Source organism: Schistocerca piceifrons, chromosome 3 (assembly GCF_021461385.2).
Source record: "Schistocerca piceifrons isolate TAMUIC-IGC-003096 chromosome 3, iqSchPice1.1, whole genome shotgun sequence".
NCBI lineage: Eukaryota > Metazoa > Arthropoda > Insecta > Orthoptera > Acrididae > Schistocerca > Schistocerca piceifrons.
In genome coordinates, this window is record NC_060140.1 from 681206695 (window position 1) to 681222010 (window position 15316).

The 15316-nt window shown below is 40.0% G+C and overlaps 1 protein-coding gene across 2 annotated transcripts in view; it reads left to right on the top strand.

The window, feature by feature from the left end:
• LOC124788100 (protein RRP5 homolog) overlaps nt 1-15316 on the top strand; it is a 178824-nt gene that overhangs the window by 61000 nt on the left and 102508 nt on the right. For both annotated transcript variants that reach the window (XM_047255215.1, XM_047255216.1), the window contains 2 exons: nt 1343-1509; nt 10685-10837. In XM_047255215.1, the coding sequence (XP_047111171.1) occupies nt 1343-1509; nt 10685-10837 (320 nt within the window). The remainder of the gene's footprint in view (nt 1-1342; nt 1510-10684; nt 10838-15316) is intronic.

Genomic DNA, 15316 nt, shown 5'->3' on the forward strand with positions numbered 1-15316 from the left:
GCTCTGTGCATTTTGAAGCACCATGGGTGGTAAGTGCACTGGTCTTGCACACAGGAATGATGTTTGAACCTTGATCCAACCATCCTGATTTAGTGGCAAAATAAAACACCTACAGCCTAGCAACATTGGTTGGAGTGCTGACGCATTATCTGCATATCCAGTTATGCTGGCATCTGATGTGATGTATATAGGGATCATATCAACCCATACCGCATCAACAACAGCCTGAAGATTGAGGCATTGAAACTGGTTGCAACAAAATAAAATAAAATTGTAAGGATGGCTGTAGGTGTTTTACTTTGTCACAATAGTAAACAGCCATTGCCCCAAAGACCTCCTGCTAAAAGGATCGACACACACACACACACACACAAAATCCTGATTTAGGTTTTCCATTGTTTCAAAAATCAGTTAAGATAACTGTTCTTTGAAATGGGTATGTCCAATTTCCTTCATCATTCTTGACCACCACAAGCTTGTGCTCTACCTCTAATGAAGTTGTTGGCTAGCAGATAGTGATGCAGCTGGATAAATGGCATGAGTTCATGATGAAACCAAATACATTATATAAACAGTATGAGTATCAATTCTTTGAACACTGTTAATACAGAGCCCAGGAGCAGGAACTGCCTTTCCAGCAAATATATGGCTCTATCTATGAATGATTCTGTGCTGGGAACAACCATAATCAGTCTGTATGTGGCAGATCTTTATGACCCTTGTGACTCAGGCCAAGTAAGGTGATGCTCAGGAAAAATAGGAATATGTAGTAAATATGTTTTTATGGACGATGCCGTATTTTTCCCCATACACACAGTTCCTTCACCTATGTAAAATAAACTACAGTTTGGTGTTTCTCATATGCAACATCTTTGCTCATTATCTTGCGCTGTTGCCACCAGGGCGATGAGTGCTGTTTATAACGTCAGATGTGATTATGGGATGAATTGCATGTCATCTGTTCACTCTCTATCTAAAATAATAAGTCATCAAAAACATTGTGTGTATTTTTTAAATGTGGCTTTAGTATGCAGAAAGGAAGCATGACTCAATAGGAATGATGATACAAAATGTAAGTACCAAATATGCATACAATAGAAGTTCTTTGGTAGTACAGTATTTGCATATATGCTTCACAACCTAATTTTCCCTATATCTCTTCCGAGTTAACTCTGTGTTTGTGCATTATACTTTTAGACACATAATTGAATATATCAAGTTCATTGTATGTAATTAAAGAAATAAAGCTTTAATCTGGACCCAATAAAACATATCTAATCAGTGAAGTTTGTTATTTAAGCGATACTTAGGAAACCACTAAACTTCTAACTTTTTTTTCCAGCGGTTGAGGGGCTCGTGCCATTGCATCTGTTAAGTGACCACACTGGACTGTTACATCTGTTACTACAAACATTCCAGACAGGAGAAACTTTGCATAATGTGTTTTGTTGTGAGGAGGGTTTGCATCCGAAATTCACCCTGAGGCAGTCACTTAATGATTTCTTCAATGTGAGTATGAGAATATAGCAAAGCCTTAAATGTTAATTATCACTGCATGTAGAGCTCATAGTGTGTCATATTTTCTATTATTGTTGTGTTCATTCTGTAGTATTAATGCATAGATAAACCTATAATATAAAGGAGATCAGTAAAACTTTTAGCTTTCGTTTTCCAGTATACTTGGACAGAATTTGAGGTTGAAAACACAGTTGAGATTTCTTTGTAGTTTCTTCCTTTTTATTGCACTGGATCCAGTTGTGCTTATGCACAAGCTTCCATATCCTTTCAAGATTTATTCATTCTTGAGATAAATCTAAAACCCAACTGATTGGTGGTTACAAAAGTATGACTAGCCATTATGGATAATTTAATAGGTAGAAAAATCACCATTCTGCTGAGAAGATACTACATTGTCAGCTGTAACTCACTGGTTCAGAAGTGCGATTTCATACTCACTGACACTACATAAGTATGGAGTGAGGAGGTTCAGTGATTAGCACAGTGGAATAGTATTTGGGAAGATGACAGTTGAAATTCCCATCAAGCAATCCAGATTTAGGTTTTCTATGATTTCCCCCTAAATTGCTTAAGGCAAATGGCGGGATGGTTCCTTTGAAAGAGCACAGACAACTTCCTTCCTTGTCCTTCCCTAATCCAAGTTTGTGCACCATCTCCAATGATCTCATTATTGACGTACATTAAACTTGGATCCCTCTGTAAACATGTTGAAAATTGATGAACATTCTGAGATTCAATTTTATGCATAAGCTTCGTCTGGCCAGTTGTAAATTTCTTCAGCTGCACTTGCACACTTCTCATTAGAGGACAGTGTCAATACACTGTACACTGCTCACCATCAAGGGCAGATGTAGGGCAAAATTCCAAAAAATTCGTTTTTTTTTTTTAATTGTATAATTTATTCTATGAGAATAACATAGCAAAGTTTCATAATTGAATTCTGGGTTGAAATATGTTTTAAAAATCTTTGTTTGGGCGTCTGCGCTTGCCATGCCCTCTCTGTCTGTACTATCATCTGCACCTTCTCTACACTATAAATTTTTTGTGCATTAATTTTTTGTTCACACAATTGAAACGAGCTGCCGATGAGTCTAAAAGGTTGTGAGAAAGAGAATATTTGCTTATTTCTTTGCTTAGAATTTGTTTTTTGATAGTGTGTGCTACAAACTTATTTCAGTTTTTAGTCTTGTATATATCAATCTTTTTTTAATTTCTCGAAATAGGTTGTAACAGTGGACACACATTCAAAGAAGTGAGGAAATGTCAAATTTCACATGTAAAAGGTACAGGAAATTTAAATAACAGTGTTATAGTTGCCGCTCCTCAGTGTGAAGAACAATTTTCGACAAATGTCAAATTTCACATGTAAAAGGTACAGGAAATTTAAATAACAGTGTTATAGTTGCTGCTCCTCAGTGTGAAGAACAATTTTCGACAAAGTCACTGAGTTCATCGAAGAAGAAAATTAATGAAGGAATTGGTGATGCTGCGTGTAGTGCCAAAGACTAGTTTGCTGTGGATTTAAATACACTGACTTAGAATTACTTGCCAATATGATTAATGTTTCATGTGCATGTGGTAATTTGGCTCAAAGGGCACTGACAGAATTGGCGTTGCAAGTAATATACATATGTTGTGTAAAGTTTATAAATATGATGTTCAGTTCAAGGCTTCTGCTCTCCATGGGAAGATGTATGAGGCGAATACAATATTGTGTTAAGCCTTGAGATGCTTATGTGCAGGCAGAGACGGCACACATTTGTTTTGTGGTTCGATGAACATGCCTGTACCAGTGATTAGATTCTGTGGTTGCAACAGAATACTCCTCAGTGCTCTTGAAGTTGAGTTCGAGGAGGGCATGAAAGCAGCTGTTGAGGAAGCTGTAGGTATTAACAGTGAGGGGGAAGAAGGACACTGTGTAGTGAAGACTGATCTGTGTGTCTCTTGTGATGGAAACTGGGTGAAGAGGGGCCATACATAACTTCATGGTGTATCATCTGTTAGTGTGGGTGCAGGGAAAATCTTAGACTTTCAAGTAATGAGCAAATATTGCTCTCAATGTGATCATCAGTCTTGGTTAACACAAAACTGAAAACTTAATTTCAAAGCAGTGGTGACCTTTAACAAAAATCTGTTTCAGGTTTTTTATTAGCCTCTTATGAGATGTAAACTGTGAAATTCCAGTTTTATTGCTTGATTAGTTTACGAGAAAAGGTACATTAAAGGATCAGTGATAATTAAAAACTTAGATCCATATAAAGTATATGTCAATAGGCATTTTCAAACAAAAATGGCACAGAATGTCAAGCATTATGTTGTACATAGTACTCTCATGTTCTACTATTTTAGCTGTAATATTTTTGGAGAGATATATGTTTAAGTATAAGAATGAATTTTGCCCTACGTCTGTCCTTAACACTATTGTGTCTGCACAATATAGTAGGAATAGTACATGATTACTTTTTGTATATTTGGGGACATACAGCATGTACGGTTCAGTATACAGAGCAGCCACCTCGGGCAGCAACAGCTCTAACCTGGCTCTAAAGAGTCAAAGTGAGCTTGGATGATAGATATGGGTGTGTCATTATACATACATACATACATACATACATACATACCATGGTGCATATATCTTCAGACAGAAGCCAATGGAAAGCCATACATCCACCAATATGGTGGATGAATATTAACAAAACTAACAAATTACAGTGATGGATCCCTGAATAGAAATGGAGGAAAAAAGGTCCTATGAACATGTGTCCAGAAATACATTGTTGCTGTGGTGGATGGTGCTGACAAATGAAGTTCCTATGACAGTGGCCATGTGTTCCTTTTGTGTTGGAGGTTGTGTGATTGATACAGCAGACTGTAAGCAGCAGAATGGTCTAGTATTCATGTCAGGAACAAGCCAAGATGGTGTCTGTATATGGCCAAGCAGATGGAAACGATCAAGAGGCAGCATGGCTCTACCAAAACAAGAATCCTCGCGGACACTAAACCACTTCTCACAAGTCAAGCCATTTTTGGGCCTTTGTGTGATCATTGGTCCTTTAAGGCAGATGAATGTGCTGGGAGTTGGTGGACTGAGTTCTGCTACAGGTTATTGGGACAAACCCTAGTGCAAACTCTAGGGAAGGAAAGATTTTGTCGATGTCTTTTGCACCGAGACCATCACAATTGTGGGATTTCTGTCGTCAGTCCTCTTTACTGACGAAGCAACCTTTACCAGAACTGTTATAATCGATCTACATAATCGTCATTTGTGGGCGCCTGACAACTCTTGGGGAATGGTTGAGGCATTTCATCAGCATCAGTACACCATCAGTGCGTTGGCAGGGATTGTGTGCAGCCACATACTTGGATCATTTATTATTCCACCTGACAACTCTTGGGGAATGGTTGAGGCATTTCATCAGCATCAGTGCGTTGGCAGGGATTGTGTGCAACCACATACTTGGATCATTTATTATTCCTGCGGAATACTCCGTCTGGGCTGCTTGAGAATATGTCTTTGGCAGTAAGACAGGTTATGTGGTTTCTGCATGATGGAGCACCAGCCCACTTCTGCATTACAGTTTACTGACACATCATCATCATCATCATCATCATCATCATCTTCTCTGGACATTGGATGGGATGTGAGGCCCTGTAGCATAGTCTGCTAGATCACTGGATTTAAACCCCCTAGATTTTTTCCCTCTAAAGTAATCTGAAAAGTGTTGTGTATGCTGAACCAGTTCCTGATGTGCAGACCGTTCAACAGTGTGTTCACGATGCCTGTGACTCTATTTGGAGAGAGGCCAGAATATGTGATAGAGTGTGGCAATCTATTGTGCAATGTGTGAACATGTGTGTTGCATCCCATGGTAGCAACTTTGAACTTCTGTTGTGAAATGGATGTGACGCAGCTCTGTATTGTGTTCGAGGGTGACCTTTCGTTATTGCACTCACACTGTCAATTTCTGGACACACATTTATAGGACCTTTTTTCCTCCATTTCCAGTGAGGAATCCGACCCTGAAGTTTGTTGGTTTTATTATTAATGTTCACCCTCTATGGAGTGACAGTCATGCGGCAACCCTTGTGAATTAGTTGACAATGGAGAAAGTGCTGAAGAGGGCAGTAGTCTAACACCCTCTGGGTAGAGTTAGGCCAGGACATCACAGGCAATTTGTAGTATTGTATTTTTTTGCTGAAAGACAATATCATGGTGACCTAAGAGGGATGGGACAGTAATGGCTGCTGTCCATAGTACTTACTATGCAAACCATAGTTGATGGAGAACAGGTCAGAGATAGTCAGACTGCATGTTCCAGAACACACCTTACTCCTGCTGAGGTGCCGCTATAGTGAACATGTCACATGGAGCTGTCTGCTGACACAAGATTGCTTGTAAATACCAGGGCCTGACACTTGGTGGTCAGTCCCTTGCTAAGCTCTGAAACCTTTAGTTATGCATCATTAAACAGTAGAGTTATGTGTCTTACATTTGTGATTTGAATTGCTCCTGGACTGTAGTATGCTCTTTATACGCCTTTGCTACACTCTATACATGTTTTCATTAGCTGTTCACTTCGAGGACTCTGCTGTCATCAACCACAATAACTGCCTGTTTTGTTACACCGATCTCTGCATTACCGCCCATGCAAGTGATCATAAGCTGTGTTCCAGCTGTCCAGAGTAGGACAGGAAAATGGCTATGAGAACTTGCTCACTGTACAGCTATTCCAGGAGAACAGGGATCCTTGGTTTGTAAAGTTGTGGCAGCAACAGTTGCACATGCAACAGCAACAGCTAGAAAAACAGACCGAGCAAGGTGGCGCGGTTGTTAGCACATTTAACTTGCATTTGGGAGGACAACGGTTCAAATCTACATACGGGTTTCCTGATTTAGGTTTTCTGTGGTTTCCCTAAATCACTTGAGGCAAATGCCGGAATGGTTCCTTTGAAAGGCCTAAATCGATGGGACTGATGACCTCGCTGTTTGGTCGCCTCCCCTGAATTTAACACCAAGAAAAACAGTGGGAATTCCACCAGTCATAGCAGCCTGCTGTTACAACAGCTTTAAAACCAACAACATTTGACAGCTGCAGTTTCCTCGCCTCTCTGAATGCCATTTGCTTCCTTCAACGAGGCAAACAAGAGTTGGGAGATCTGTTTACATAATTTTGTTATTCACTGCAAGGCAAACCAAATGACCGGCTCTGAATGTCAGTGTACCCTCTTATTACCTTCTATTAGTATAAACTGTACAAAATGGTACAAAAGCTATGCCCACTCTCTAAGCCTAGTAATTTGAATTTTTCTGATTTTTGTGGTTTTCTGACTAACTGTTATGATTACCAAACCCATGTCTTAACAACTAGGCTCAAGTTCAGTTGATGTCTTAAGCAACGTAAGCAAGCCTATGCTTCATAGGCTGCTAACTAATAAGGCTTGGCACAGAGATGTCATTTTTCCTTTAGTCAGCATGGCACATCATATGTGGTATCCATAATCCATAATGTTGTTCTGTCATACCATTCTGAGCAATGATTTAAAAGTTGCCAAGGCTCACACAATAACTGCATCAGTGCAAGCTATGTTTCGTCTGGTGTTGACACACGGTTGACTTAGGACTTCCGAGTGTTATCGTCATACAATTTACTGAACATCTTTCCATCTGATAGTCTGGTGACATGGGTTTCAGTGGTTAGTGCTGTAGTTGGTGACTCACTGCCCTATTCATTGGTAGAGGTGCGAAAACAGAAGTGCTTTTCTTCACCGGCAGCGTGTCCTAAAGTGAGCAGGGGCTGATGTAACAGTTTCATTCCCATCATTGTCAGTGTGGCCCAGTAAAGTCCATACCATCAAGCTGTATCCAGATTGTGGTCCTGAGAGCAATGGCATCATTGCCATTTGTGTGACATCACCTGTTTTGCATGCCGCAAACCGTGGCACCCAGCAAGTGCCTCCTCAGCGATCATATGTCAACAGCTTCGACTGTTAGTGTGCTGGCAGTGGATTTTCAGTTGGTCAAAGGCACAGCTATATCTCTGATAAATGAGGACACGTAGTGGCACAATGGTCTCCACATCTGAAGTCCTCTCAATTTAGAGGCTGACATACAGTGACCAGCCGATCCCATTGTGGGGTCAGATTTTAGTCCAAGCTAAGCACAAAAATGTAGTTTGGCAACTAACCCTGCTAGTAGTAGTCAACTAATGGATGACAACTAACATTTTTGGCTTAGATACTTTTACACTTCACATCATGGTTGCAAAGATTGGAATTATATCCCTGGTGTCTTCCAACCAGTGAGCTGTACCCGCAGTCGTAGTTAAGAAACCAAATGGATCATTAGCATTTGTGGTGATTTTAAGGCTACAGCTTATGCTCAAGCAAATCTCAATCTGTATCCAACTTGTAGCTGAGAGAATTGTTGACCAAAATTCATTGAGGGACAATATTTTTCAAAGAAATAGTCCTTGCTTACACCTACTTTCAGTTGCCTGATGATGATCAGATGAAGCAGCTATTTTGTGATTAATATGCCATCCAGCATGTATTGTTATAACACTCAAACATGATGTACTTTCCTGCTCTCAGATGCAGAGTTAGACAGGCATGAAGTGCTGTATTTTGCCCGAAGCAAAAATCAGTGACAATCCTCGATGAATTCCAGATTATGGTAGGCAAAGTGGCAGCAGAAACATGGTGTAATCCACTATTCTGCAGGGTGTTGTGCCATACTGCATTGTTGGCCAGAGCATTTGCATAAAGGCGCTGACCTGACATGGTGCACCTGTTTTCATTGTGGCATAGGTATAGTCATTCCTCCCACACCCCACTCCTCCCACAGCATGTTGGAGAATGTACAGAATGAAGGCAATGGCTGCCACAGCCACAGTACGTCCCGTCAGGAACTGCTAGACCTGTGCAACGTATGTCGATACAAGTCAGTCCCACCACAGTGTTGCAACCCATGGTCACGCCCTGACCAACCCCGGCAAAGAGTTCATGTTGATTTCATCAGTCTGTTCTGAGGGGCAATGTGTTTGCTGCTTGTCACGCCCTCTCTAACTTTTCCTATGTGATAGAGATGACTACCACCACCAACAACACCACTGTCACAGCTGTTACCGCCTATACCCTTCCCATCATATCTGCAATACAAGAGACACCTTTCACCCTAGTTTCCGACAATGCCCATTGGTTCATGGCATCTATGTTTCAGGATTTTTGTCATCGTAATGTCATTGAGCATGTGACTACTGTCCCTTTCCATCCTGCCTCCAATTCAGATGCCAAGCAGTTGGTCAGGACCTTCAAGACACATGTACACAAAATAATGGCAATAGACAACTCTGATGACACAATCACCAGCTATCTTGCCACCTACTGGTCCCCCTCCGTCAGTGAAATACCCTGGCTGAAATGTGCAGGCACAGATCCTGCAACCCCTCTGAGCTGCTGCAGCTGGCTCAGTGGAGCACCATCTGTGCACACAGCCACATTACCACACAGATTTCCACATCTGGGCTTGTACTTCCAGGCAGAAGCTCAAGCGAATCCAAGGTCTTGTCATTGGCAAATGTTGGCTGTTGCAGCCGGCCAGAAGCATGTGGTCAGGCATCGACTGATACATGTCGTGGCTCCTGCCCCCCCCCCCCCCCCCCCCCAAACACCCATTCCCTTCAAAAATTGCTAATTGGGTGAGATCCCCACCACTGTGCCTGGGGCATTCCTGTCTGTTACTGCTACAACCTTGTGTTTGGCATCAACAGGTGGTTGACAAGACCAGCACAGGGAGCTGAGGGTGGAGGAGCCATTTTCCCCCTAGGCCCACTTTTGGCTACCATCAACTCCAGTGACACCCCCACAATGCAACAACAGTGGTGGTTCATTTTCAGACTCAAGTGCCAGTGCAGACCAATTTTTGTCCCCGTATCCTACGTGGATGGCACCCACTGCCCTGCAGACAGGACCAGACTGTGTGCCAGGACCCATTGATCAGTCAGCAATCCAATGCGTGCACTGACATTCAACTTGAATGAACGCTTCAATGACCAGTAGGCTTCCAGCATCTCTCTCTTCCCTATCTCGCTGAATTTGGCACAGGCTGGGCCATTTCAAGCCATGCTGACTATAGTGGGGAGGTGTTTAGTTCTGATAGTGAATCAGATTCCTCGTCCAGCCCAAGTAGGAGTATAGGGAACAGGGCAAATGTACTTGGGCTAGATGCTCTCCAGCCACAGCATGCTCCCAGGCGAGTCACTGCCACAGCACACGTGCATGTTTGTGTGTGATTAATTGCCCAGACTAAAATCAAGAATAATGTCAATTTTAGGAATTTTGTGCATTAAAATGGAATTGTTACCTAGATGTACTCCAGATAATGTGTCGTCTGTCAATAGTAATGTTGTTATCTTACATAATTTTGTGAGTATCAGTATTTTATGGAGTAAATAATCTGAATAATTGAAGGATCGTTATGTCATCAATTACTGCTATGTATTTTCTTTCAGAAATTAATACTTCTTGTCAAAAGTTCCAAAATTTAATGCAGCAGTCTTACTCTGTGGACCGAAATACATCAATGACTTTTATAAATAATTTGGGAGTAAAAGTAACAACTCGTTGACTGGCAGAAATGCTCAGTTGTCAAAAGGCACATAAAGAGGAGTGAGAACTGGACGAGCATTTGAATCAATTCTTTTTTCAGAGCTAAGAGTTGTATCATCATCAATGTTACAGTTCCAAAATTTGTTAGCCAATCTAATGTAAGAGATTCAGAAATATTCCTGACTGTGTGCATTTTGAGAAAACTTGTAAAAAATATTTGTCGTCACTGGACATGTAAATAAGTGATCAAATATTGGAGCTCGGCTTTTGGATGCGCATTCTTCAGTGCACAGCATGTTTTGAGTTCCATTCCCTTTTATTGTTTTTGCTAATTCCCCATGGCCCACCTCCCCGTCCCTCTCCACACACACACACACACACACCACACACCACTTATGGAGATTAACTTTATGTTATATTATGGTAGCTGTACTATAGTTGCAGATTTGTCTGATTTCTGCCGATGTTAGTAGATATCTGTACAAAATATATTTATATTGTATAATTAATGGAGTTGGCCTAGAGTTTTATATGACTTTTGGTATGTTTTCATTTACAGTGGTGGGCATCAAGAACTGATAACACTGTTGGTTGGGAAGCACTTGAGAAAGATCTTATTGTGCCAAGTGTTGTCACTAAAGTTGAAGAAAAAGGTGTTAGTGTACAGCTTCTCTTTCCAGGCATACACAACAATTTCTTTATCCCTGTTAAGGTAAGGACCTACATCTCCATCTATGCTCTCCGAACCACTGCGAAGTGCATGGTAGAGGATGCTTCTCATTGTGCCAGTGACTACTGCTTTGTCCTATCCCATTCATGTATGAAAAGTTGGAAGAATGATTGCTTAGCACCTCTGTATGTGCTGTAATTAATCTGTTCTTGTCCTCGTGATCCCTACGGGAATGGTATATTTCTAGTATATTTCTAGCTGCTCATTGACACTTTATAAGTAGATTTAATGAGATGGCTTGTATTTGTCTTCAAGTGTCCACTACTACAAGTTTTGTCAGTGTTTCTGTGGTGCTTTCACATGGGTCAGATAAACTCGTAACTGTTTGTGTTGCCCTTTGTATAAATGCAGTATCCCCTGTGGGTCTTATTTGGTACCGAGCGCACACACTTGTACAATATTCTCTTTCTTGTATTCTGTTGGTTGAAATATGTTTGGTACAAGGCATTTTATGAATGCCATTACCATGTGGAATTCCAATATCAAGTCCGTAACAAGTATTTGTATCTTTTCAAAAAAGCCAACAGTTGTACGAATAGACTGATTATGAACTAATGAATTGATAAATTAAATATGGGAGTGAAACAAATAACAAGGTGCATATGTAAATAAGAAAGAAAATCAAATAGAAAACTGTGTGTGGGCAAGATATGAATGAGTGGGGGGGGGGGGGGGATCAAGGAATGAAGGTAAAATGGAGCAGAGGGAAAAAGAGGAAGGATAAAAATAAGCACGCTAAAGAAAGGAATAAATGAGTAGCCCATATGCAAAAGCCACTAACTGCATGATAAGCAAAACTGAGATAATTGGGAAAACCTTTCACATCCAAACTATTAAAGTTAAAGATTTCCTTTCTTTTTTTGCAGTCGTGTATTGCATGTTAAAATATTAAGTGAAACATTGACTTAGCAGTTTTTGCACACAATTCATGCAGTTAGTGGGTTTTGCAAACATATAAATTCAATTGTGAAATAAACATTCTGTTTGCAAAACCCACTATTCAGTGATATGTAAGGAATGATAGGAGGAAGGAATTTAATTACTGTGAATATAAAGAGAATACAATCCTACAAAACTGATATGTAAAAATGTGAAAGTGATATTATTTTACCAGGAAAAACTGACTTGTTTGATGTCAAAAAGAGAACAAAAATGAATGTTCAACATTAGGTTTTGTGTTTCTTTTTGTTTTTTTTTAAAAAAACATACCTCTGTGCTTTTGACATTACAAGATATTGTAGAAAATAAAATAAACTCCAAATTGCTTCTTAGTAAAACATTGACAAAATTTTAGAAATGAAATAATTGGCGGAAAGTTGCATCATAGCTAAAACAGTAACAAAAAGTCTAGAAAGTGAAATTGGGTGAAAATTGCTTTTAAGTACCATCGACCTCAACATTGTCCATCAACTCAGAATCGCTTCCAGCTTCTTCCTTGTTCTGAGGGTTGGCAGTGACTGGTGTGACTCGGGGAGTGCCTTTCTGCCCTTCAAACATGTCGGTGTAGAAATTGAGTTTGTAATTGGTTGCTCAGTCTTCAACAATTTGAAGCTCCAAAAGCTTTTTGACTTCTCCAAGCTTCGCTTCTGGAAGTTCTACACCTGCTGTGATTGGTGTTAGTCCATTTGTATTGTTGAAACTTTTTGCCTTCTTCAAAATGGTCTTCCCCTCTCCAGCTTCAAAACTGTAGGAGGGCTCTCCACAAACTAGATAAATCTTCTTGTTTTTGCTTTTTGTGAACACAATTTTCGTGGCTTTTTGAACCTTGAAGTACCAGTAACTTTCACTGAGCCTTTCGTGTATTCTTTCCACTCTTGAACAGGGTATTCATTTTGTCTTAAATACACTACAGTTGCAAATTTCTCAGTGTGCTGAATGTATACAGACGAGTTTTCAATGATGCTCAACGTGCGAAGTTGTCTTTCGGTGTTATCAAAAATCTTGCCTGGTGGGGTAAATGAGTGGCTCACCATTGGAAACCACAGTTCTATTTCTTCTACATTGTCAAGAGCTCTGAGAAGAAGCCAGTAACATAACATGCCGATCATTGTCCTGGTTTTATTCTGACACCCAACTCCGTCGGAAAATAACCGAAGTTTTTTCGCTTCTTTGAAATTTAGGTGAGGTAGTCTGTGTTGAAACATTGACACTGTTTGGTTTGATACTTTGGATTATTTGTGTTTCAGCCATATGTACAAAAAACACTGTTTCAGTGTTCTGGCGGAACTCTGGCAGACTGTAAAGTTGTAAAGGTATGCCTGATGGGAATAATAGGCCACTTGATCTAGTACCTTTGGTAGTACTAGATTCTTTTGACAGTCATAGCTAAGAGTTATTTCTTCCTTGTTATTTTCTTTCAGCTTTGTGTAGAATATGTCAGTTCTCATATTGTGGACTTTGAGCTGGGTTTGCAGGCTCTCCTTTGCGGCGCTTCATTTTTCCACTTCAATGTTATTTTCCAGTGTTGAACATGTTGAGCAGGTATCAACATATGGGATACCAAAGCCAGTATTGAAATCTTGTCAAAAAATGCTCTTATAGTAATAGTATTTGACAGCTTTTCAGGGTTTTCTTCTCAGTACACGGTCCATATCTTCGTTATGCTCAGTTCATTATGTAAATAGACTTTTTGGGTGTTGGCTCCTTGTGAGTAGAGACATCTTAAGGCGATGAACTTCTTAATATCATTTTTCACTCTTTTTCTTTTCTCACTTCAAACAACATTGTTCTTCTGTCGCCTCCTCTTGTCTCAATGGGAATTTGCATCATGTTAAAATTTGTGGTACAGCCTGGTAATCCTATCTTTCTTAATTTGTAAAATTGACAAAAAGACTGCTTTGCACGTAGATACATTTGTGATCTCCTCACCCCCTCTTTTTTGATAAAGAACAATGAGTGGTGATGGTTCATTTCCTTTATTTGTTCTCACCAGATCATCTTTTAGGGAATGTGGTAGAGACATGCTGAGCTATTTAGTTGCTCTGCCCCATAGGGTTCGTTTCTGTAAAACGTTCAGTGAATTTTTCGTACATTTTGCATGATAAGTTTGTTATATCTTAATTTTATGAAGGGATATTTACCATCAGGCATCTCTGGGAAGGCCTTGGGTTTGTATCTTAAACAAAATCCTATGCTTAAGTATGTAGAAGCAGTAAAAGGCAATGAGGGTGGGAGGGGGAACCACATCATGGGTCTTGGAAAGTAGGCAGAAGTCTGTACATGCAAAAATAAAAGGAGTAGTAAGCATGATGAGCGAAATTAAAAAAAAAAATCAGGTAGCATTTATGAAAAGGTGTGATTAGACCACATGATTGGTGGAAAATTTTGTGTTTTACTGCCAACAACCACTCTCCCAGTGCTCACTTAAAATCCTCTCCATTGGATAATTCCTGTGAAACTGAAACTAATCTGGCAACAGTGTAATTGTAGTGCATAGCACATCTATGCTTGCTTGAGAGCACTTCGTGCTGCTTCCTGTGAGATCTACTGCACTTAACACAAATTTTCGTTAGTGTTGTTATGGACTACACGCTTACTTTTTTGCCAGATTGCTACCAGTTTCAGTTTTGCAGCAATTGTCCATTGTATTGGTTGGACTACGCTACTGTACCATCTTCTACGTTTAAACCATCCACAAAATCACGCATTTTCTTCAAACACGCATGCAAATACATCAACAGACACCCTCCTGATCAGCTGAACTGTGTTTACTGGTGTATATTTTAGCAATGCTTCAGCAGTGATAGCTTCAATGTTGTCTAAGCGTTCACTACAACACAGCCAACCTAACTCTGAATAAGAAAAATATCCCCTCTAATCATAACAAACTGAAAGGTAGCTTTGAATGTCCGTGTTGGGAAGTCTGATGTCAGTTTGCTAGCTTTGCATCTGGATGTGGCATGGCGACTGCCATTCCTGTTGAAGTTTGCAGGTTTTGCAAATGTTGGACATTTAGCGAGCTTTGTATCTGAAGTTAGTGGCTTTTGTAAGCAAACACAATTTTCTATGGCCATTTTCAACATTGTATAGTGGGTTTTGTACCCTGAAATCTATTCCATTGTGTAAGTTCTGAAAAAATTTGTACGCCAATATGTCCAACTCAAAAATCGACGAAAAATGCATTCACCGGCTTTTGCATCTGGGCTACTCAAATCTAAAAAATATGAAATAGCGAACTGGGCTTACATACACAAATAATGTTGATGCAGAATATGAATAGAAAAGGGAAGATTGAAGACTATGGAAGTGACAGAGTGGGAGAAGAGAGCAGTGTGAATGATGATGATGTTGAGAATCCTAGTGAGCAGTTATCAAATACAGAGGCATTCATGTTGGATTGAAGGATGTAGATGAATTATGAACAGGTAACTAAATCACCATTGTTATTTTCCACTCCATACTCAGTGACAGAATATTGGATAAAAATTTTGTAGTGACAGTTTTGCTAATATAAAAGTATAT